The sequence below is a fragment of the Oncorhynchus mykiss genome, chromosome 30 (genome assembly GCF_057628025.1).
Source record: "Oncorhynchus mykiss isolate SJ-2025 chromosome 30, ASM5762802v1, whole genome shotgun sequence".
Classification (NCBI taxonomy): domain Eukaryota; kingdom Metazoa; phylum Chordata; class Actinopteri; order Salmoniformes; family Salmonidae; genus Oncorhynchus; species Oncorhynchus mykiss.
In genome coordinates, this window is record NC_143051.1 from 34053470 (window position 1) to 34078286 (window position 24817).

Here is a 24817-nt window from a genome sequence, read left to right on the forward strand (position 1 = left end):
ACAATGGCAGCCCACAGGAGGAAAAACCTGGATTTAAACGTTTTAAAATCAATTGTTAGCGAAGGACACATTCAACCTGGTGAGTCGTAAGTATTGTTCCTCGAGATATTGGATATGCCAATGTTGACTGGAAATGTTATTTTGGTGAAACAGAATAGTTTAGATTTGGTTGATCAAGGACGCCAGGGTACGGAAGCTTCCGCAACTAGCCATCTATCTGTACACAATGGCTCGTTGCTGGGCGAACCCGTACAGCATTACGGTCTGTGTCGTCCAATCATAGAGCAGACAAAAGTGACATTCCCCTGGAATCTTTCCTTGGAAATTTTGATTAACATGTTGTTTGGGCGAGGTGTTGCGTTACCAATTTATGTTAGCTAGCTAAGCCACAGTCCTAAAATAAACCTTGATCTGTTAGCGAACTCATGATAGCACTGTCCCAATTGCAAAGTTAATTTGTTGGTCCTGTTATCGCTTGTAGGCAGTTCGAGCATCTGACCAAATTATGCAAGATTTTACCTATTTGTTAAACGAGAGGAGTTGTGCACGTCCAGGATATGTTTATGTGGTGGTAGAAACGCTGAGGCTCGTGGTTAGTCTCGTTTTGTTGCTGTTTGAAACCAGGAACCGACGGCAAATGTTTTTTTTGTTGCTATCTCTGGAGAGAGAGAAAAAACGTCCTAAATTGCACAGTAATATCGCTAATATTTCATATCACCACTGGTTACGAGGATTGATAATCCACTTCCGGCACTCGGGAGGAGGCAAGATCAGTTGTGAACATTCTAGCCAATGAGAGGGAAGATACGCATGTAAACATCCAACACAACTCCGAAATTAGTTTTTCCTCAAAGTTGCGTGGGCGTCCACTTATGTCATTCGTAACAACGAAAACTACTTACGAAACTACTATTACACTGAACAAAAATATAAACGCAACATGTAAAGTGTTGGTCTCATGTTTCGTGAGCTAAAATGAAAGATTCCAGAAATGTTTCATATGCAAAAAAAGCTTATTTCTTTCAAATGTTGTGCACACATTTGTTTACATCCCTGGTGGTGAGCATTTTTCCAAAATAATCCATCCACCTGATAGGTGTGGCATTTTTCTAAGAGGATTGAACAGCATGATCATTAGTGCAATTTGTGCTGGGGACAATAAAAGGCTGCTCTAAAATATGCAGTTTTGTCACACAACACAATGCCACAAATGTCTCACGTTTTGAGGGAGTGTGCAATTGGCATGCTGACTGCAGGAATGTCCACCAGAGCTGTTGCCAGAAAATGTAATGTTACTTTCTCTACCATAAGCCGACTCCAATGTCATTTTAGATAATTTGGCAGTACGTACAACTGGCCTCAGAACCACAGACTACGTGTAACCATGCCAGCCTAGTGCCCCCTCATCCGGCTTCTTCACTTGCTGGTTCATCTGAGACCAACCACCCAGACAGCTGATGAAACTGTGGGTTTGCATAACTGAAGAATTTCTGCACAAACTGTCAGAAACCGTCTCAGGGAAGCCCATCTGAGTGCTCATCTTCCTCACCAGGGTTTTGACCTGGCTGCAGTTCACCGTAGCAAATGCTCACCTTCGATGGCCACTGGCACGTTGGAGAAGTGTGCTCTTCACAGATAAATCCCGGTTTCAATTGTAACCAGGCAGATTGCATTGTGTGGGTGAGCAGTTTGCTGATGTCAACGTTGTGAACAGAGTGCCCCATGGTGGCGGTGGGGTTATGGTATGGGCAGGCATAAGCTACGGAAAACAAACACAATTGCATTGTATCGATGGCAATTTGAATGCGCAAAGCTACCGTGACAAGATCCTGAGGCCCATTCATCTGTCACCATCACCTCATATTTCAGCATGATAATGCACTGCCCCATGTCACAAGGTTCTGTATGCAATTCCTGGAAGCTGAACATTTCCCAGTTCTTTCATGGCCTGCATACTCACCAGACATGTCACCCACCGAGCATATTAGGGATGCTCTGGATGGACGTGTACAACAGCTTGTTCCAGTTCCCTCAACTTGGCACAGCCATTGAAGACTAGTGGGACAACATTCCACAATCAACAGCCTGATCAACTCTATACAACAGAGATGTCATGCTGTGTGAGGCAAATAAAGGTCACACCAGATACAGACTGGTTTTCTGATCAATGCCCATACCTTTTTTTTTTTTTTCCTTCGTTGTAAGGTGCTCAACAGATGCATATTTGTATTTCCAGTCATGTGAAATCCATAGATTAGGGCCTAATAAATTCGTTTTTTTAAAGGTAAGTAGCGAACACACTCATTTACAGCAACGACCTAAGAAATAGTTACAGGGGAGAGGAGGGGGGATGAATGAGCTAATTGTAAACGGGGGATAATTAGGTGGCCATGATGGTATGAGGACCAGATTGGTCATTTGGCCACGACACCAGGGTTAACACCCCTACAGTTGCGAGAAGTGCCATGGAACTACAGGGAATCAGCACACCTGTTTAACGTCCCTGATCACTTTCCTGGGGCGTTGGGATATTTGTTTAGACCAGAGAAAATAGTATTTTTTTTTTTGACCTTTATTTAACTAGGCAAGTCAGTTAAGAACAAATTATTATTTTCAATGACGGCCTAGGAACAGTGGGTTAACTGCCTGTTCAGGGGCAGAACGACAGATTTGTACCTTGTCAGCTCGGGGGTTTGAACTTGCAACCTTCCGGTTACTAGTCCAACACTCAAACCACCTTCAGCAGCATCCAAGGACCAACTCTGCTTAACTTCAGAAGCAAGCCAGCAGTAGGGTGCAGGGTGGTATGTTCTTGGATGGTATTTCAATTGACTGATTTCCTTATATGAACTTTAACTCAGTAAAATCTTTGAAATTATTGCATGTTGTGTTCATATTTTTGTTTAGTGTAGATCAAATAAATCGCACTTAGCAAATGCATGTTTTGTTGACCAAATCTGACACTCATAAAACAGGTTTCCATCCAAGTAAAGTACATGTTGAATAAAAAATGCTAAATGGAAACAGCAAAATTGTCGGTACACTTTTCAAATGTCGATAAAATACACTAGACAAGGTGGGATCTTTTTTGTGTTTTTTTTTAGTAGTAATGCGAGAAATGGCATTGGAAGTTATTTTATGTGCAAATAATGATATAATAACCATCATATTGAATTAAACTTGGAGTCACAATGATAAGTTGTGTGGTCCTCCCACTACGACTCGGGAAAGTATGCCGTTTATTAGGCAACAGGTGAAATAAGTTATTTACATTAATATCTTTGTCATTGAGCAGACGCTCGTATCCAGAGCAACTTATGATGAACTTCACAGGGTGGCGAATGTGCACGGGGATGAACTTGATGCTCCCCTCCAATAAATATTGAGGGTCTTATTCTGGTGACATGATGATCGATGCTTGGCTAGTGTTTGACAAATTAAAAGACTCTCGCTCTTTTCCATAATAACCTTATTGTGTAGGTAGCCTACCCTTACTGTAGCTGCGAGTTGTTGGCTAACACGCAAGACCAGAGTGGGCACATTCACTATACAGTGCCTTGCGAAAGTATTCGGCCCCCTTGAACTTTGTGACCTTTTGCCACATTTCAGGCTTCAAACATAAAGATATAAAACTGTATTTTTTTTGTGAAGAATCAACAACAAGTGGGACACAATCATGAAGTGGAACGACATTTATTGGATATTTCAAACTTTTTTAACAAATCAAAAACTGAAAAATTCGTGCAAAATTATTCAGCCCCTTTACTTTCAGTGCAGCAAACTCTCTCCAGAAGTTCAGTGAGGATCTCTGAATGATCCAATGTTGACCTAAATGACTAATGATGATAAATACAATCCACCTGTGTGTAATCAAGTCTCCGTATAAATGCACCTGCACTGTGATAGTCTCAGAGGTCCGTTAAAAGCGCAGAGAGCATCATGAAGAACAAGGAACACACCAGGCAGGTCCGAGATACTGTTGTGAAGAAGTTTAAAGCCGGATTTGGATACAAAAAGATTTCCCAAGCTTTAAGCATTCCAAGGAGCACTGTGCAAGCGATAATATTGAAATGGAAGGAGTATCAGACCACTGCAAATCTACCAAGACCTGGCCATCCCTCTAAACTTTCAGCTCATACAAGGAGAAGACTGATCAGAGATGCAGCCAAGAGGCCCATGATCACTCTGGATGAACTGCAGAGATCTACAGCTGAGGTGGGAGACTCTGTCCATAGGACAACAATCAGTCGTATATTGCACAAATCTGGCCTTTATGGAAGAGTGGCAAGAAGAAAGCCATTTCTTAAAGATATCCATAAAAAGTGTTGGTTAAAGTTTGCCACAAGCCACCTGGGAGACACACCAAACATGTGGAAGAAGGTGCTCTGGTCAGATGAAACCAAAATTGAACTTTTTGGCAACAATGCAAAACGTTATGTTTGGCGTAAAAGCAACACAGCTCATCACCCTGAACACACCATCCACTGTCAAACATGGTGGTGGCAGCATCATGGTTTGGGCCTGCTTTTCTTCAGCAGGGACAGGGAAGATGGTTAAAATTGATGGGAAGATGGATGGAGCCAAATACAGCACCATTCTGGAAGAAAACCTGATGGAGTCTGCAAAAGACCTGAGACTGGGACGGAGATTTGTCTTTCAACAAGACAATGATCCAAAACATAAAGCAAAATCTACAATGGAATGGTTCAAAAATAAACATATCCAGGTGTTAGAATGGCCAAGTCAAAGTCCAGACCTGAATCCAATCGAGAATCTGTGGAAAGAACTGAAAACTGCTGTTCACAAATGCTCTCCATCCAACCTCACTGAGCTCGAGCTGTTTTGCAAGGAGGAATGGGGAAAAAATTCAGTCTCTCGATGTGCAAAACTGATAGAGACATACCCCAAGCAACTTACAGCTGTAATCGCAGCAAAAGGTGGCGCTACAAAGTATTAACTTAAGGGGGCTGAATAATTTTGCGCGGCCAATTTTTCAGTTTTTGATTTGTTAAAAAAGTTTGAAATATCCAATAAATGTCGTTCCACTTCATGATTGTGTCCCACTTGTTGTTGATTCTTCACAAAAAAATACAGTTTTATATCTTTATGTTTGAAGCCTGAAATGTGGCAAAAGGTCGCAAAGTTCAAGGGGGCCGAATACTTTCGCAAGGCACTGTATATTGCAACATTTGTTGTGACAAAACGATCAGCAGAGTTTAAAATACCTAATTTAAAAAAAAAAAACATTTGGTACATGGGAATTTAACCTCAAAAGTCATTTTTATGTGCACTACGTCATCACGCACAGTCTTTTATCCATAACAAGTCAACTTGATGGAAACACATCTCTGGTGGGAGAATGCGCATATTTTTTATTTTATTTACGGTACTTGGATATTCACATAAATCTGTCGTCAATATGATGGAAACCTAGCTACAGACCTCCAAACAAAAAGTCTCCACTTTGTCTGCTTATCGCTGTATCTCGTGTGGACAGATTTTGATGGGAGTGGAGCCTCTCACTTAGCCTCTTCCTGTCATTGCTATTGTCATTTTTTTAACCAAATGAGCAGGTATGTGTATTGCTGAGCAACATACTGTTCACAGGGCCTTGTGCTGTAAACAGTGTATTACACAGCCACCCGTGTTTGGACTGTCTGACCGCCTATTGTGTGCACTTGAGCTATTAAGATGTGTGGCATTCTTATCACTTGTTATTCACATACACACTGTCGGAGCTGTAGCCAAGGAGTCATACAATGGTGGTGTCTGCTCTCACTCTCGTGCCTACCCTCTCATGATGTTTTTTTTTTAAAATTCTCTCCCTCTTAATATCTTTCATCTCTAGTAGAGGTCGACCGATTATGATTTTTCAACGCCGTTACCGATTATTGGAGGACCATAAAAGCCGATACCGATTAATTGGCCGATTTAAAAAAAAAAATATATATATATATAATAATAATTTTAAAAAAGTATTTATTTGTAATAATGACAATTACAACAATACTGAATGAACACTTATTTTAACTTAATATAATACATCAATAAAATCAATTTAGCCTCAAGTAAATAATGAAACATGTTAAATTTGGTTTAAATAATGCAAAAACAAAGTGTTGGAGAAGAAAGTAAAAGTGCAATATGTTCCATGTAAAGTATGTGCCATGTAATAAGCTAACATTTCAGTTCCTTGCTCAGAACATGAGAACATATGAAAGCTGGTGGTTCCTTTTAACATGAGTCTTCAATATTCCAGGTAAGAAGTTTTAGGCTGTAGTTATTATAGGACTATTTCCCTCTATACCATTTGTATTTCATTAACCTTTGACTATTGGATGTTCTTATAGGCACTTTAGTATTGCCAGTGTAACAGTATAGCTTCCGTCCCTCTCCTCGCTCCTCCCTGGGCTAGAACCAGCAACACAACGACAATTAGCACTAACTAGCTAGCCATTTCACTTCGGTTACACGAGCCTCATCTCGGGAGTTGATAGGCTTGAAGTCATGAACAGCGCAATGCTTGATGCACAACGAAGAGCTGCTGGCAAAACGCACGAAAGTGCTGTTTGAATGAATGTTTACGGCCATTCCGATTAATCGGTCGACCTCTAATCTCTAGTGTGATAAACCGATGATGATCGACAAGAGGTGTCTTGTAAGGTGTCTTGTAAGTTATGACGACAGCTGCCAAAAGAGTGCAGATTCACTTGCGTCAGCATATTCAACCGTGTGTCTGTCTGTCTGTCTCCCTCCTTCCCTCCAGATGCAGACCATAAAGTGTGTGGTGGTGGGTGACGGTGCGGTGGGAAAGACTTGCCTGTTGATCTCCTACACCACCAACAAGTTCCCTTCTGAATACGTCCCCACGGTGAGTGGCACTGGAGTGTTGTCGAGAATGGTCTCGAGCGGGACTTGGCGGAGTGTCTGGGTTGGTCAAGTGTCTAGGCTAGGGGATATGCAACAGGAGCCGCCGCACTTTGCGCCCTTTGTTCCAGACCATTTCTATCACATCTCTTATTCAACTCATCCATTTTAAACAACCATTGGATGAATTAGGTGTGTTTAGTGCTGGGCATGAGCAAAAGCCTCCACACACCATCTGTAATTCTTTGTGGCTGGAGTTACCAATCATTGGCTTGTGTAGAATCTCAAATATAGAATGGGTTTTGAGAGAAGGTATTTGTTTTCAAACTGAAAAGAGGAACCCCTTGAGGAAGAGCCAAACTCGAATGGAAGTGGTTATGGACCAAAAAGCATGAGTCAGGCTACACACCGTTTCATACTATTTGACAAATAGGGATGAGAACAGACAACTCAGTCCAACTGAAATAAATCAATACAGTGGGGGCCACAAAAATGTGAACTCATCATGAGGGGCAGCATTTGATCACAGGTCTGCGTACACACAGCCATAACATTTTATAGCTAATTTCCTGCAACATAACACATTTTGCCTTAGGGTGGAGAGGAATATTTGCCGTTTTTAATATATCTGAGTGAAACTGACTAACAAAATCAATGCCCCACCGGACGGTAATACAACCATGCCTTTTTATTTAACCTTTTTTTTAACTAGGCTAGTCTGTTAAGAACAAATTCTTATTTACAATGACAGCCTACCAAAAGGCAAAAGGCCTCCTGCGGGGATGGGGGCTGGGATTAAAAATAATCATAAATTAAATAAAATTATAGGACAAAACACACATCACGACAAGAGACAACACTACATAAAGAGAGACCGAAGACAACAACAACAGCATGGCAGAAACACATGACAACACAGCATGGTAGCAACACAACATGGCAGCAGCACAACATGTTAGCAGCACAAAACATGGTACAAACATTATTGGGCACAGACAACAGCACAAAGGGCAAGAAGATAGAGACAACAATACATCACGCAAAGCAGCCACAACTGTCAGTAAGAGAGTCCATGAATGAGTCTTTGAATGAAGCGATTGAGAACTCGTTGCAGCTCGTTCCAGTCGCTAGCTGCAGCGAACTGAAAAGAGTAGTGACCCAGGGATGTGTGTGCTTTGGGGACCTTTCCCAGAATGTGACTGGCCAAACGGGTGTTGTATCTGGAGGATGAGGGCTGCAGTAGATATCAGATAGGGGGGAGTGAGGCCTAAGAATTTTATAAATAAGCATCATCAACCAGTGGGTCTTGTGACAGATATACAGAGATGACCAGTTTACAGAGGAGTATAGAGTGCAATGATGTGTCCTATAAGGAGCATTGGTGGCAAATCTGATGGCCAAATGGTAAAGAACATCTAGCCACTCGAGAGCACCCTTACCTGCCGATCTATTTCTTACATCTCTGTAATCTAGCATGGGTAGGAGGGTCATATGAATCAGGGTTAGTTTGGCAGCTGGGGTGAAAGAGGAGCGATTACAATAGAGGAAACCATAGAGGGTTATCCAGGTGCACATCCCTGAGGTAGCATTGGGACTCAGCACAGCAATGGGGTGCTGCAGATGGTGTGTGATGAGTAGCTGTTTCTATCAGTCCCGTCTCTGGCAGTAATCAGCACTGTGCTGTACCAGAGACTGACAGGGAGTGTGTCGACTCAGCCCTCTCTGTCCTCTGCCCAGTCAGGCTCAACTGGGTGTGTTCATGTTGTTGGCCCATAAAAACAGACCCAACTTTCTCCATGGCGTTTCTCTGTCTGTCTGTGCAGTTCAACAGTGCACTCTTCTCATAAGAATCACGTGGCAATTTAAGATTTTTGATTCTAAGCAGATTACTCTCAAAATCCTCAAACAATGCTACTGGTTGATTTGGTAGGTATTGAAAAAGTCTTATACGTCATACATATACAGAAGTAGGCTGAGAACCTACAACAGCCTAATGTATTCTTATATTAGATGTATGTAGTGCATTCTTATAACATTTCATTTATTGGTGAATACAGTCCTTGTACTACTGCATTTGGGAGTTGAAACATCTGAATATCGGTGTAGTCTGTACAGTCACAATTGTAGAGGCAGGTTTTTTATTTGTTACCCACCATTCTCTGTGGCATTAGGCCTAGCTCTGTCCAAACACATTATTGTCATGACGGTCAGAGATGTGTTTTTTTGACTTTGCTTGGTTGCTCTTCAATGTGTTCGGTCTGCCGTGCCTCGCCTTTCCGCTACGTGCCCCAACGCCTCACTCTTTTTATGTCTGAACTTGAACTGCCCTAAGAAGCCCTGCCTCCCATGGTTTCTGAACCCAATAGAGGCAAACTGTTCTCCCTCTGGATCAGATAACCGATTAGCTGACCACGGGTGTGTACAAGACTGAAGTGCATGGTTGCATCTTAATAGTTGAAAGTGTCTACCTCGCCTCCTCGCGTTCATCTTTCTGCACTGATGTGTAAACACGTATGAGAGATGAAAGAAATAGGCCTATGATAGGCAGACTACCTCCTGGGAAATTGCTATCACCTCTCCAGTTCTTTCATATTCAGACGGTGATCAGTAGTGTTGGAAATGATTGAATGGTGACAATAAGCTTTGAAATCAGCATATTTTGCTTTATGATTTGAATATTATCACAAACAAAATACTAGGGTTGTGAATTGATGTTAGCTTCAGCTGTAAACTAGCAAGGACAGTTAGGCCTACAAAGCTGGAAGCTATCGGTAGCTTCTTGCATTGTAAAGTGTTCTAGCCTGAAATGGACATTGTTTTGCGAACAGTAATTAACAGTTGCAACATTTCTACATGCTGTGTTGCATTATTCAAGTGTGTTAACTTCTGTACAGCATGAGTGGGGCGCTAACATGATGCAGCCAAGACTCCCAGTGAGTACAGGGGTTTCTCAGGATAGGCTAGAGCTAGCAATGAGTAAGTGGGGCAGGCACAGTGCTTGCTCCAAAAGGGGCAATCGACTGTGTTGATAGACGGGCTTGATCGTCTCTCAATCAGTGCACCCCAACTCTAGCAAGCATGAGTTGTGGGTGCATCTCAATAGTCTGAAATGGCTTCCTCTCCTTGTCGTCCGGGTGAGATCCCTTAAAATAAAAATGGCAGTTGACTCAAACTAAAGTGTAAGAATGGTCTAGGATGAGGCCTGAGATGAAACAGGTAGTGGACAGCCAGGGAAGAAGGTAAATTGGTGGTTTAGTGACTGCACAAGGCTGGAATGTTGTCCGGAATCTCCCACCCAAATTGAAGGAATGTCCCTCATGTTCCACATTACAAAGACAAACATGTCCACTAAAGTAATAGAAGTTAACACTGTTACTCATTTCCAGGTGACAGCGATAAGACTCATTTTTAAATAGAATACAGAGTGTTTAACACTAATCAACATTTTCCAATGCAACATCAAAAACTGGATACACCATTTTTAGCCACTTGTTCGCACCCCACCTAAGTTACATTTTTATTTATTTTATTTTATTTAAGGCAAGTCAGTTAAACCTGTCTAGGACTGGGGTTCCGCTAGCGCCAAATACAAATCAACAGAAATCTCATAAATCACATTTCTCAAACATACAAGTATTAGGCACCATTTTAAAGATACAATTCTCGTTAATCCAGCCACAGTGTCTGATTTAAAAAATGCTTTACATTGAAAGCTCCACAAATGATTATGTTTGGTCACCACCAACTCACAGAAAAACCCAGCCATTTTTCCAGCCAAAGAGAGGAGTCACAAAAAGCACAATTAGAGATAAAATGAATCACTAACCTTTGATGATCTTCATCAGATGACACTCATAGGACTTCATGTTACACAATACATGTATGTTTTGTTCGGTAAAGTTCATATTTATATCCAAAAATCGTATTTTACATTGGCGTGTTATGTTCAGTAGTTCCAAAACATGCAGTGATATTGCAGAGAGCCACATGAATTCACAGAAATACTCATTATAAATGTTGATGAAAATTCAAGTGTTAGACATGGAAATATAGATACACTTCTCCGTAATGCAACCGCTTTGTCAGATTTCAAAAATACTTTACTGAAAAAGCATCATCTGAGAACGGCGCTCAGAGCCCAAACCAGCCAGAGAAATATCCGCCATGTTGTGTAGTCAACATTATTCATAAATAGCATTATGAATATTAACTTACCTTTGAGGATCTTCATCAGAATGCACTCCCAGGAATCACAGTTCCACAATAAATGCTTGTTTTGTTCGATAATGTCCATCATTTATGTCCATTTATGTCCAATAGCTTCTTTTGTTAGGGCGTTTTGGTAAACAAATCCAAAAGCGCGATCTGGTCCAGTCGAACGAAAAGTTCAAAAAGTTATATTGCAGATCGAAGAAACTTGTCAAACTAAGTATAGAATCAATCTTTAGGATGTTTTTATCATAAATGTTCAATAATGTTCCAACCGGAGAATTCCATTGTCTGTAGAAAAGCTGAATGAAAAGTCTGAATAGTCCCATCTGGCCCCCCTTCACATGAGAAGCCTGAAACAAAGTTCTAAAGACGGTGGAAGCCTTAGGAAGTGCAAAATAACCCATATCCCATTGTGTATTCGATAAGGGTGAGTTCAAAAACTACAAACCTCAGATTTCCCACTTCCTTTTTGGTTTTTCTCTCAGGTTTTTGCCTGCCATGAGTTCTGTTATACTCACAGACATCATTCAAACATTTTTAGAAACTTCAGAGTGTTTTCTATCCAATACTAATAATAATATGCGTATATTAGCATCTGGGACTGAGTAGGAGGCAGTTCACTCTGGGCACGCTATTCATCCAAAAGTGAAAATGCTGCCCCCTATCCCAAAGAAGTTAATAACACATTTTTATTTACAATGACGGCCTACACCGGCCAAACCCGAACGACGCCGGTCCAATTGTGCGCTGCCCAATTACAGCCGGTTGTGATACAGCCTGGATTCAAATCAGGGTGTCTGTAGGGATGACTCTAGCACTGAGATGCAGTGCCTTAGACTGCCGCGCCACTTGGGAGCCCCAATGGTAGTAATGGTAGGAGAAACACTGGTTGGGCTAAAGAGAGTGTGTTTGGAGCACAGGATTAGAATTGTCCTTAAGTTTGATGACCTAAAGATAAGCTTGGAAATTATACTGCCCATGAACCTGCCCTATGGGAGTCAACCAGCATTGTGCGACGGAGACGAAACATGAGAAATGGCGATGCCATTCAGCAGCATTTGGGACAAGGCATAGTGGTTTCTTCAGCACATATAAATGAGCTGAGTCAGACTGTTTCTCATTCTTACTGAACAGTCGGTTGTTTCATTGCCTCTATTGGGAGGCACCTTAAAGAGGAACAAAAACACTGTGAAACATTCGGTCTCCGACCTAAACGATACCCTACGTACACAACACAAGATCTTGTGTCAAGTTATGAATGGCGAGGCGCCACACGTCTATGTAGTGTCCCTATGCAATACGTAGCTAATTGTAGCACTTCCACATGTTTTAAATCAAGGCTTACTTAGTTGACAACATGGATCCCTTTGACCAACTACCACTCTGTGTCATAGACCGTTCTGTGGAGGGAACCAAAAAAAATAGGTATTTCCATGTGTTCAGTATGATGGAATATCGGCCTAGGTTATGAAACGGAACCACAGCATGACCCATATTCCTGTATCCACACGTGTACCAGGTATGATGTAGGCCAACTGTAAACTCGCTCTGTGGAAAGACTCCAAAAGAGTCCAGTTCATTTCAAATGTTCTAAAACCATGATTTGGCCAACAGTAATAGCCTATGCATTATTTTGATTCCTGCTATGAAAGTATCTTCCTTTCCCTGTTTCACTGTCGGGTGCTGACTCTTATTCCCTCTCCCCACTGTGCTCACGGAGGAGAGAGCTTTGCATTCTGAGAAGCACAAGCATAGGAAAGTTGCTAAAAAAAAAGGCTATTGCGGGGAAAAGAGTTTTCAAAGCAAAACTGAACTAGAACTGTTGTTCTAGTTCCATAGAGGAGAGTCACAGATATCTGAGAGTATATCATGTATTTCTCACCCCTTAATATTGGGTTCATGGCACCACTTTACAACCGGAGTAGACTATAGTTCGTTTTGATTTGGAATGAATAGGCTAGCCTAGCGCTGTAAAGTTTTTGTAGGACATTAGCCTACATTTACTGATAGCCATGTAGGCTAATTGATTAATCTATCTAGCAACAAAATCATATTTAGCGTTGGCAATCTAGCGAAGAGTGTCCACTTCCTCAGGTGGTGAATAATATAGGCCAATGTGCACAAAGATGCTGGCAAATTCTCTGAATAGCCCACAATAAATCTGATAATTCTGGATCCAATTTTGCCAGGTTGCACATCAAAATATCAGTGATGCATTGGATGAAATGGCTTGAATCATAGGCTACCCTCTCAGTTGTCTTACTTGGCACCGGAAAACAATTGTTTAGAGCCCTGCTTGCTAATGTAAAGTATATGTCCCTTCAATTTTTTTTAAGGTATGTATGTATGTATGTGTGTGTGTGTGTGTGTGTATATATATATATATATATATATATATATATATATATATATATATATATATATATATATATATATATATATATATATATATATATGTGTATATATATATGTGTATATATATATGTGTGTATATATATATGTGTATATATATATGTGTATATATATATGTGTATATATATATGTGTATATATATATGTGTATATATATATGTGTATATATATATGTGTATATATATATGTGTATATATATATGTATATATGTATATATGTGTATATATATATATATATATATGTATATATGTATATATATATATATGTATATATGTGTATATATATATATGTATATATATATGTATATATGTATATATATATATATATATATATATGTATGTGTGTGTGTGTATATATGTATTTGTTGTTATCGAGCAAAATAGTTCCCGATATCAATTTTTGGCCAATTTTTGGCAGCTCTACTGTTTAGTACAAGACTTTATGTTGCAGAGATCATCAACTAGATTCATCCGCTGGCCATTCCTTACATTTTTATTTATTTATGTTTTTTTTTTCTTGAGCGGATGATCAGGGGGCCGGCGGAACATAATTACTGCAAATTGAACGCAAGAATCCCAAAACATAATCATTTCAAACTTTGCTTACACTATATTATATATACACACATGTATCTCTCTATAATGCGTGGGAATACTTTGGAACAGATATCCCAAATTAGAATGACTTGGAGCAGATTTTCTGGTTCCTTATTCTTATGTCCAACAATAAAAATACAAAAAAAAAATTGCCCCGAAAACTTGGGGGGACAAATGAAATCATGGTCCATGGCCGCCAGTTGGGGAACCCTGTTCTACTGTATAGTACAAGACTTTCCAGAGATTTGGAACGAGGCAACCAGTCACTCACTCATCTGATATCTAATAGTGAATGAGGACACTTAACACTGACAACAGTATAGGAACATCAAAATATTGAGTAGCTTTTGACTTTTAAGCACTACCTCCATGTTCATCAGACAGTTCCATGGTTGCCATGGAAGGTAGCCTAGGCAGAGTTCTGTAAATATTGGTTGAGTTCGGAAATTCACGCTGGCCATCTACTCCCGATTTCAGCACACACTCATCTGAGGGTGTGTTTGAAAATTCACTCTGACTATCTACTCAAATTTCAGAGCACTCTCATCGGGGTGTGCCAGAGCGCAGAATAACTGAGGAATTTCCGAACGTGCAACAGCTTTTGAATATGACCGGTGTCAGTAAACATCTGCAAAAAAACTTAATTCAATTCTTGCCAGCAGCATAGTTAGTCACCAATGCTCTAGATCAGGGGTGTCAAAGTCAAATGGACGGAGGGCCAAATAAAAAAATCAGCTACAAGACGAGGGCCGGACTGTTCGAATGTTCATTGAAAAATGTTTAAATGACGCATATAGTCTAGTGAACCTAATTGAACCTACTGAAAACCTAACATATATTACAATATGATCAGATAAATAAAGCAATATTTTCTTATGGCTCTGTCAGTAATCTTTAATTTTCAACAGACACAAAAGACAAATTTCCTTTATATAAATATCCCCATAACATGAACATTAAATGAAAGAAACCGGTATTCAAGGCACCATCAGTAGACTATATTTTCTATTTTAGCAAAAGTGGGCTAAATTTACTTCAAAGAAAAAACAATAATAGCAATTTTCTATCATCCACTCAACTGAAATATTTTTAAAATATAATTGGATTGAAATACAAAAAAATAAAGTGCAAAAATCTATTAATCAAAAACAACACTTTGTTTAAGGAGAAGTAACATGCAGTGAAAACAAATATTAAATTTTAACTTTTAAACTTGAACTGAGTAAAAACTCTAAATATGTGATTGCACAGTAATGTTCACTTGTTTGAGGTTGAGGGTGATACTTGGTGGTGTCCCATCTTTTCCACAAGTTCATCAATGTTCGGGGTAAGGCTCTGAGCTGAAGAAATCCTCAGAATTGAGTGGAGGTGTTCAGCAGTAAGTCGACTTCTGTGTGATGTTTTGTTCAGGTTCATCAAAGAAAACAGTTGTTCACACAGGTATGTGCTGCCAAACATAGACAACGTTTGAGCAGCCTGGATGCGCAGCTGGGGCATTGTGCCGGGGAGGAAACGGGCGAACTCCGCAGCACCCACTGCCGCATATTTTGCCCTCAGTGCATCATTGCATTGGAGGTCAATCAACTCCATTTGGAGGTTTGGTGGTGAGCTTTCCACGTCAACAGCAAATGGGTTACCGAGCAGTTCCAACCTGCTTTTTTGTGCTTCAAAGTCAGCAAATCGGCGTCGAAAGTCAGCGGCAAGCATACCTATTTTATCAGCCAACTGTGTGCTCGGGAACGCACTGGTAGAGAGCTTCTCTTTCATGGTCTGGCAGCTGGGAAAGTGGCTCAAATTTTCTTTCCGCATCTGCGTCTCCCACAGAGTCAGTTTGGTTTTAAATGCCTTCACTGTACTGTACATATCAGAGATGACACGATCCCGACCCTGCAGCTGCAAGTTTATTGCATTCAGATGACTCGTAATGTCACACAGAAAAGCCATTTCACACAGAAACATTTCGTCTCGGAGTTGTGTTGTGTCTTTCCCTTTGCTGTCCAAGAACAGACAAATCTCCTCACGAAGCTCGAAACATCTTTGAAGCACCTTTCCCTGGCTTAGCCATCGCACCTCTGTGTGATAAGGCAAATCACCATGCTCTGTTTCTAACTCCGTCAGAAATGCCTTGAACTGGCGGTGATTCAAACCTTTGGCTCTGATAAAGTTAACTGTGCGCGTGATGATGCTCATTACATGCTCCATTTTCAAGGCTTTACCGCACAACGCTTCCTGGTGTATGATACAATGATAAGCTGTCAGCTCACCTGTCGCGTTTTCCTCTTGCATCTTTTCCCGTATCTTCGCCACCAGTCCGCTCCTGTGTCCACACATCGCAGGTGCTCCGTCGGTTGTCAAACCCACGAGTTTTTCCCAAGGCAGCTCCATCTCATTTACACATCTTGACACCTCTTCATACAAATCATGCCCCGTAGTTGTGCCATGCATAGGACGTAAAGCCAAAAACTCCTCTGTCACGCTTAGGTTGGAGTCCACTCCGCGGATGAAAATTGACAACTGGGCAATGTCAGAAATGTCGGTGCTCTCATCCACAGCCAAGGAATATGCAATAAAATATTTTCCCTTTTTCACAAGCTGCTCTTTTAGATTGATGGACAACTGGTCTACTCTCTCGGCAATGGTGTTTCTGCTCAGACTCACATTTAAAAAGAGTTGCCTTTTTTCTGGGCAAACTTCGTCACAAACTTTAATCATGCAGTTTTTGATGAAATCCCCCTCCGTAAATGGCCGGGCTGATTTAGCGATCTCTTCTGCCAAAATAAAACTGGCCTTGACAGCAGCCTGGCCTTGTGATTTGGCTTTTTTGAACAGAGCCTGTCGAGATTTGAGGCCTCGTTTTAATTCCTCTGCCTTTTGTAGCCTTTGTTCCATGTCCATATTCTTGTTTTTGTCCGCGTGTTTCGTTTCATAATGTCGTCTCAGATTATACTCTTTCAGTACCGCCACACTTTCTCCACACAGAAGACACACAGGTTTTCCAGCTACCTTCGTGAACATATACTCCGACTCCCACCTTGTTTGAAACCCCCGGTTCTCAGTATCCACCTTCCGTTTTGCCATTTTTGATGGGTATCTGAAAGTTAATTTTACTGTGATGCTGACGACTGCTGTGCCAATAAATATTGAAATGAAGCAGCCTACTGCTCGGTGCGTCACCTTTGCATTGTGGGAAATGTAGTATTGGTGCGTGTAAAAGATCTGCGGGCTGCCGGCTTGCTGCGGGCCGGTTCTAATAATAAATCAAGATCATCCCAGGGGCCGTAAAAAACCTTCTTGCGGGCCGGATGTGGCCCGCGGGCCTTGACTCTGACATATGTGCTCTAGATCAAGTATTCCCAAACTGCGTACCCCCAGAGGTATGCGCAATGCTGTCGGGGGTACACCAAATAAAAATTTGATTCGCATTTAAAAAATGTTTTATAATTTTTGTATAAAAAAATTAACACATTTTCAAACAGTACATTTATATTTTCCAACGGGGCTACACATTTGGGTGAGGTTTATTTCTCGCCTGAATAGCCTCATTTCACTGCCAAAAATAAAACGAAACCATCTAGTGTTCAGCGAAATAGCAACACAATGTCAAATACAGGTAGACTAGTCAAATAATTAACATCCAATCACGTTAACCGTTACTCTCTCGCGGGAAACCTTCACTATTGCGCAGACATTTAGAAATGAAACATGACAATTTGAAAAATAAGCCGCAGGAGTTTTTTGACGTATAAAAGTGTAACAGTATAGCTTCCGTCCCTCTCCTTGCCCCTACGTTTGCTTGAACCAGGGACCCTCTGCACACATCGACAACAGCCACCCTCGAAGCATCGTTACCCATTGAACAACTACTTCAAGGTCTCAGAGCGAGTGACGTCACCGGTTGAAACGCTATTAGCGCGCTCCCCGCTAACTAGCTAGCCATTTCACATCGGTAACAAAAGTAACAGATACCATTAATAAGAAGGGGCTAGAAGCGTCTTATATGGTGAGCTACCGAGGGGCTAGGACAGGCAAGCCCCATACTATTGTGGAGGACTTAATTCTTCCTGCTGCTGCGGATATGGCTGGGGGAAAGGCCAAAAAAACTATACAGACAATGCCTTCATCAAACAACACTGTTGTTTGAAACAAGTAATTGAAACAATTACTGCTTCACATACAAGCCAGTGAATTATATGCGTTACAGTTGGATGAGTCAACAGATACCAGGGCCTGGCACAGCTCCTGGTATATGTCTGTTACGCTTATGGGGGGTCAATTAATTAAGGAAGACATCCTCTTCTGCAAACCAGTTGAAACCAGGACAACAGGAGAGGATATTTTTAAAGTACTGGACAGCTTTGTGGCATCAAATGGACTTTGGTGGTCAAGATGTGTTGGTATCTGTACTGATGGTGCAAAAGCCATGACAGGGAGACATAGTGACAGGGAGACATGCGTGTAAGCAGTTGCACCCAATGCCACTTGGGTACACTGCAGCATCCACCGAGAGGTTCTTGCTGCCAAGGGAATGCCTGACAGCTTGAAAGACGTTTTGAACTTGGTTAAAGCAAGGCCCCTGAACTCTCGTGTATTTTCTGCATTATGCAATGATATGGGCAGCGACCATGTAACGCTTTTACAACATACAGAAGTGCGCTGGTTATCAAAGTATTGACACGTTTTTTTTAATTGAGAGACGAGCTTAAAGTTTTCTTTACTGACCATCATTTTCACTTGTCTGACCACTTGCAAGATGATGAGTTTCTCACACGACTGGTCTATCTGGGTGATGTTTTTTCTCGCCTGAATCTGATCTGATTCTACGATTACAGGGACTCTCCTCAACTATATTCAATGTGTGGGACAAAATTGAGGCTATGATTAAGAAGTTGGAGCTCTTTTCTGTCTGGATTAACAAGGACAACAGACAGGTCTTTCCATCATTGTATTTTTTTTGTGTGCAAATGAACTCAAGCTTACGGGCAATATCAAATGTGATATAGCGAAGCACCTGCGTGAGCTGGGTGCGCAATTACGCAGGTACTTTCCCAAAACGGACGACACAAACAACTGGATTCGTTATCCCTTTCATGCCCTGCCTCCAGTCCACTTACTGATATCTGAACAAGAGAGCCTCATCAAAATTGCAACAAGTGATTCTGTGACATATTTATTTAATCAGAAGCACCTCCAGATTTCTGGATAGGGCTGCGCTCAAAGTTTCTTGCCTTATTGTTGCCTTCTTGCCTTATTTAAGACTGAGACTATCTGCAATACAACCCAACATTGCAGAGTTATGTGCATCCTTTCAAGCACACCCTTCTCATTAACCTGTGGTGGGTTATTCACAATTAATGATGAACAAATAAATAAGGTTTTATATGTAAGATGGCTAAATAAAGAGCAAAATTATTGATTATTGTTATTTGTGCCCTGGTCCTATAAGAGCTCTTTGTCACAACCCGGCTCGTGGGAAGTGACAAACTCACACTCATTCTTATGTTTAATAAATGTATCATATAGTGTGTGTGTGTGGATGGCAAAAAACAACATTTGAGAGTGCGCTGACCCTGGTGCTAGAAGGGGTACGCAGCTGGAGGTTGAATGTTTGAAGGGGTACGGGACTATAAGAAGTTTGGGAACCACTGTTCTAGATAACATGTAAACAGCCTAACCAGCTCTGCTAGGGCGAGTAAAATTGCCAGAGTGAGGTGTTCTCTCATTTGTGTCTGGAAGTAGCTAGCAAGCTAGCCACCTTTAGCCAGTTAGCTTGGGTGCTTGACTGCCGTTGGACGCTCTGGCCGAGGACCACAGTGTACGCTCTGAGAGTGAAACGCTTAGAATTTGCGAATGGACAATTTGACGCCCAAAGTGCACTGTGGCACTCCAGAGTGAATTTACAAACACACCCATTGTATATGTTTTGTTATTAAAAAAATATATATTTTGGGGGTTTTGATTGCTGTGGGTTTTTTTCACCGACATCTGGCTGTCATGACTCACAAAGTTGCAGGTCTGAGATTAAAAGTCTGCTAGTTTGGCTTGACAGCTTGTCATCTGGCTATTTGGATTTAAATCTGCTGCGAATGACAACTGTATGTGATGTCCGGGGATGGCAGTGAAGGCTAAGGGTCTGCTTCCTAACCACTCTCTCGACATGTGGTTGTTTTTGAGAGCTTTTTCTGCAGCCATGGCATCATGCAGGTGGGTGCCACATTTTCATCAATGGAGGACCAATACCTGCTGGGGAGCAGCTTCTGTGGGCGGAACTGAACGCCAGAAACGGATGTGGTGTCCTGATGAAGAGCTCCTGGCCTGTTAGTCAGACTGCATTTGTTTCTCCCTGGCTGTATCATCAATGCCCCCCACCACTCAAGCTATACTGCCTTTCCAGCCCACTGCCTCAACTCCCTTCCCATCACCTGGAACCTTCTACTAGGGACTATTCAATCTCCGTCAGACTTTTCAATCACTTTTTTTGGGGGGGGGGGGGGGGGGCTACATTGGAAATGTCTCTTTTTTTGTGTGTGAATTTTAAAAATTAAAAAAATTAAGTAACTGTTAAATAAAATCAATCAAAACTCAACATTTTACATTGAAATCCCTAATGATTTATTCTATTTCTCTCCTATCTGCCTCTTTCTCAGGTGTTTGATAACTATGCGGTGACCGTGATGATCGGAGGGGAGCCCTACACTCTGGGGCTGTTTGATACAGCAGGTAAAACAAAATGGCCGCTCCCCACTACATGAGCTCTTCTTAACTACAGTGTCTTGAGCATCGACTTGAAATACCTTCTTCTCACTCACCATGGTCTGCCTGTATTACTTTCACATGGTGCTTACATTGGGATTATGGATTGTGTTTCTCTTCAGCCATTTAAGTGTTTGAACATTGCATGGGTAACTCACCTTGTGCACTGGCCTATGTAGTGATAGGATTTACCATGGTGTCTAAATGTGTTTTTGTGTTTGTGAGTTAGTCTACTAGTGTGTTAGTCCACTGAGCTCAATTATTCGCAAGATAATGTAGAGCCCATTGTGTAGTTGTCATATTTAGGCTTGTTCTTGCATATGAAAGGTAGCCTTGATGAACACTCCTCAAATGTTTGCTCTCTCTCTCTGTCGCCCTTCCCAGGTCAGGAGGACTATGACAGACTGCGACCACTCAGCTACCCCCAGACAGACGTCTTCCTTGTGTGTTTCTCTGTCGTATCGCCATCCTCCTTTGAGAACGTCCGCGAGAAGGTGTGTGTGTGGAATATAACTTTAGTGTCCATTGGCTGGAACGTATGAGTCATCTGCCTTTCACAACACCCCCAGATACACACACACACACGTGGGACTAGTGTTTTCTAGCCCATGTCTTTACACCTGTGATTCTCTATAAACATAACATTATGTTGCTCTTCGGTTTGTGTGTTTCGTGAGTTGAGGTTAGTGTTCTTTCTCTCCCCTCCCTCTTTCTCTCTCTCCATTACTCACACCTGCATACAATTATTTACAACATGAAACCCTCCCATACTCTATGGACATAATATAATGCAGGATCAGAACCTAATATGCCCCCCCCTTCCTCTCCCACAGTGGGTCCCAGAGATCTCCCACCATTGTCCGCGTACACCCTTCCTGCTGGTGGGAACCCAGATGGACCTGAGGGACGACAGCAACACAGTGGAGAAGCTGGCTAAGAACAAGCAGCGGCCCCTGGCCCCCGAGAGCGGAGACAAGCTGGCCCGGGACCTCCGGGCCGTCAAATATGTGGAGTGCTCCGCCCTCACCCAGGTGCGTGTCTGTGTGTGTGAGAGACACAATCTCTATCTCCTAAGTCTGGCCTTCATTCAGGGAAACAGGAAATGGTGGGTGTAAGTGGCTTGTGTGGTTTCTGAAAAGTAACTTCCTCTAACTTCCTCTCACTCTGTTCTCCTTCGTGTTGTTGGATGTCATACTTACTCACTTCAAACTACTACCGGATGATGGCTACTGTTGACAGCATTTCATAGTGCCATCTTGTGCAACTGTGGCCATTGTGAAACTAGGCTAGTGGGTCAATAAGTAAATTGACTAACTTATTCCTCTCTTTTTTTTCTCTCTCTCTCTCGCAGCGAGGTCTGAAGAACGTGTTTGATGAGGCCATCCTGGCGGCGCTGGAGCCGCCAGAGACCAAGCCCAAGAAACGCTGTGCACTCTTATAAAACATTTTTAAATGGGGCCAAAGAGCCAGGGGAAAGACCGAATTTAAAAGGCGGACACGGGAACAGACAGGGAGGGGTGTAACGCTCAGAGAGGTGTAGAGGGAGGGAGCAAGAGAGGACAAGTGAGACATTCGTTTAACAGTGCCTTCAGCGATAGAGGTGGGGAGGGGCGATGTTGGGTAACACAGACAGAAATAAATCACAATGTGTAATAGAATGTAACAAGCTGATCAATTCTCTTCCTAACCAGTATAGTCCTTCTTAAAAGGAGACCGACTGAGCAATATAGGGAAAGAGACAAGGTTTTGAAACCTCTATTGCCTTATAGTTACAGGACAAATGAAATGGGTTTGACAAAAAGAGGTAGAGACGGTGTGGAGTTTATTTTGTGTTTGATGATACTAAAAACTGACTGGAAAATTTTGCTTAAGACGCGCAACCTTGACGTTCACACACACCTGCTTTACTCCCTTCAACCCAAAACGGCTTCTCTCTTTCAAACTGCCCGCCATAGTTTTGAAAATGCTGCGTCTTCAAACATGAACTATTCTGCTTGACTTGCTACCTGCTGTCCCCGCTCCAATGGGAACTACAAGCGCTTCTTACTTCCTCTTGGTTTTCACTGCTCCCTAAAGGCAATAACATGAACTGAATTCCCGCTCGCTTTTTTTGTTGCCATTTATTGTTTTAGAGATGATGGTGTATTATTGATGATAATAAGAGTATTATATATTTTTTGGCTCTTTATTTCTGGGGTACCCCTAGTGGTTAGTGGTTTGGACTCTTGTTGTTGTTTTTTTATATATATATTTTTATTATTAATTTGATGGTTGTGTGCCAATGTGTTGAGTGTCACTGGTTTCATTTGACATAACAATCATAATATGCATCTAATGACTACGTAGCTGGATGTGATGTCAGTAGTAATAACAGAAAAAAGCAATAATGGTTGAGTAACAATAATAGCTCTTTTGAAGCATCCTCATCTGGTTGTTTGAAATAAATAAAAAATACTTGAACTTGAAAACTCTAGTCAATTTCCCCATTTATTTTTATTTTACCTTTATTTAACTAGGCAGAGTGAAGGAAAAGCATACTATACTATTTTATGTATATTATATTTGTATGTATGTATGTATGTATGTATGTAGCAGTCAAAAGTTACACCATTCAAGGGTTTTTCTTTATTTTACTATTTTCTACATTGTATAATAAGAGTGAAGACATCAAAATTATGAAATAACACATGGAATCATGTAGTAACCAAAAAAGTGTTAAACAAATCAAAATATATTCTAGATTCTTCAAAGTAGACACCCTTTGCCTTGATGACAGCTTTGCACACGCTTGGCATTCTCTTAACCAGCTTCACCTGGAATGATTTTCCAACAGTCTTGAAGGAGTTCCCACAAATACTGGCTGCTTTTCCTTCACTCTGCGGTCCAACTCATCCCAAACCATCTCAATTGGGTTGAGGTCAGGTGATTGTAGAGGCCAAATCATCTGATGCAGCCCTCATTGCTCTCCTTCTTGGTCAAATAGTCCTTACACAGCCTAGAGGTGTGTTGGGTCATTGTTCTGTTGAAAAATCTAATTTATTTATATAGCCCTTCTTGCATCAGCTGATTTCTCAAAGTTCTGTACAGAAACCCAGCCTAAAACCCCAAACAGCAAGCAATGCTGTTATTTAGAATGGCGGCCTACACCGGCCAAAAAACAAATGATGGTCCCACTAAGTGCTCCCGAATGGCGCTGCGTTCTAAGACACCGCATCTCTGTGCTAGAGGCATCACTACAGACACCCTGGGTTGAATCCAGGATGTATCACAACCGTCCGTGATTGGGAGTCCCATATGGCGGCGCACAATTGGCCCAGCGTCGTCCGGGTTTGGCCGGTGTAGGCCGCCATTCTAAATAACAATTTGTTCTTAACTGACTTGCCTAGTTAAATAAATGTTACATTTAAAAATATATATATAATTCAAGCGCAAACCAGATGGGAAGGCATATCGCTGCAGAATGCTGTGGAAGCCATGCTGGTTTAGTGTGCCTTGAATTCCAAATAAATCACAATACCGTGACACCAACAAAGCACCATCACACCTCCTCCTCCATGCTTCACGGTGGGAACCACACATGCAGAGATCATCCCTTCAACTACTCTGTGTCTCACAAAGACATGGTGGTTGGAACCAAAAATCTCAAATTTGGACTCATCGGACCAAAGGACAGATTTCCACTGGTCTAATGTCATTACTCATGTTTCTTGGCCCAAGAAAGCCTCTTCTTATTGGTGTCCTTTTTAGTAGTGGTTTCTTTGCAGCAATTTGACCATGAAGGCCTGATTCACAGTCTCTGAACAGTTGATGTTGAGATCTGTCTGTTACTTGAACTCTGTGAAGCATTTATTTGGGCGGTAATCTGAGGTGCAGTTAACTCTAATGAACTTATCTTCTGAAGCAGAGGTAAGTGTGGGTCTTCCCTTTAATGTGGCGGTCCTCATGAGAGCCAGTTTCATCATAGTGCTTTGCGTTTTTTGC

The 24817-nt window shown here is 41.6% G+C and overlaps 1 protein-coding gene across 1 annotated transcript in view; it reads left to right on the forward strand.

The window, feature by feature from the left end:
- LOC110488377 (cell division control protein 42 homolog) overlaps positions 1-23304 on the forward strand; it is a 24924-nt gene extending 1620 nt beyond the window's left edge. Inside the window, exons 2-6 of the mRNA XM_021560609.3 lie at positions 6767-6871; positions 20731-20803; positions 21221-21330; positions 21670-21867; positions 22188-23304. Coding sequence (XP_021416284.1) covers positions 6767-6871; positions 20731-20803; positions 21221-21330; positions 21670-21867; positions 22188-22277 — 576 coding nt within the window. The 3' untranslated portion in view covers positions 22278-23304. The remainder of the gene's footprint in view (positions 1-6766; positions 6872-20730; positions 20804-21220; positions 21331-21669; positions 21868-22187) is intronic.
- The last annotated feature ends 1513 nt before the right edge of the window (positions 23305-24817 follow it).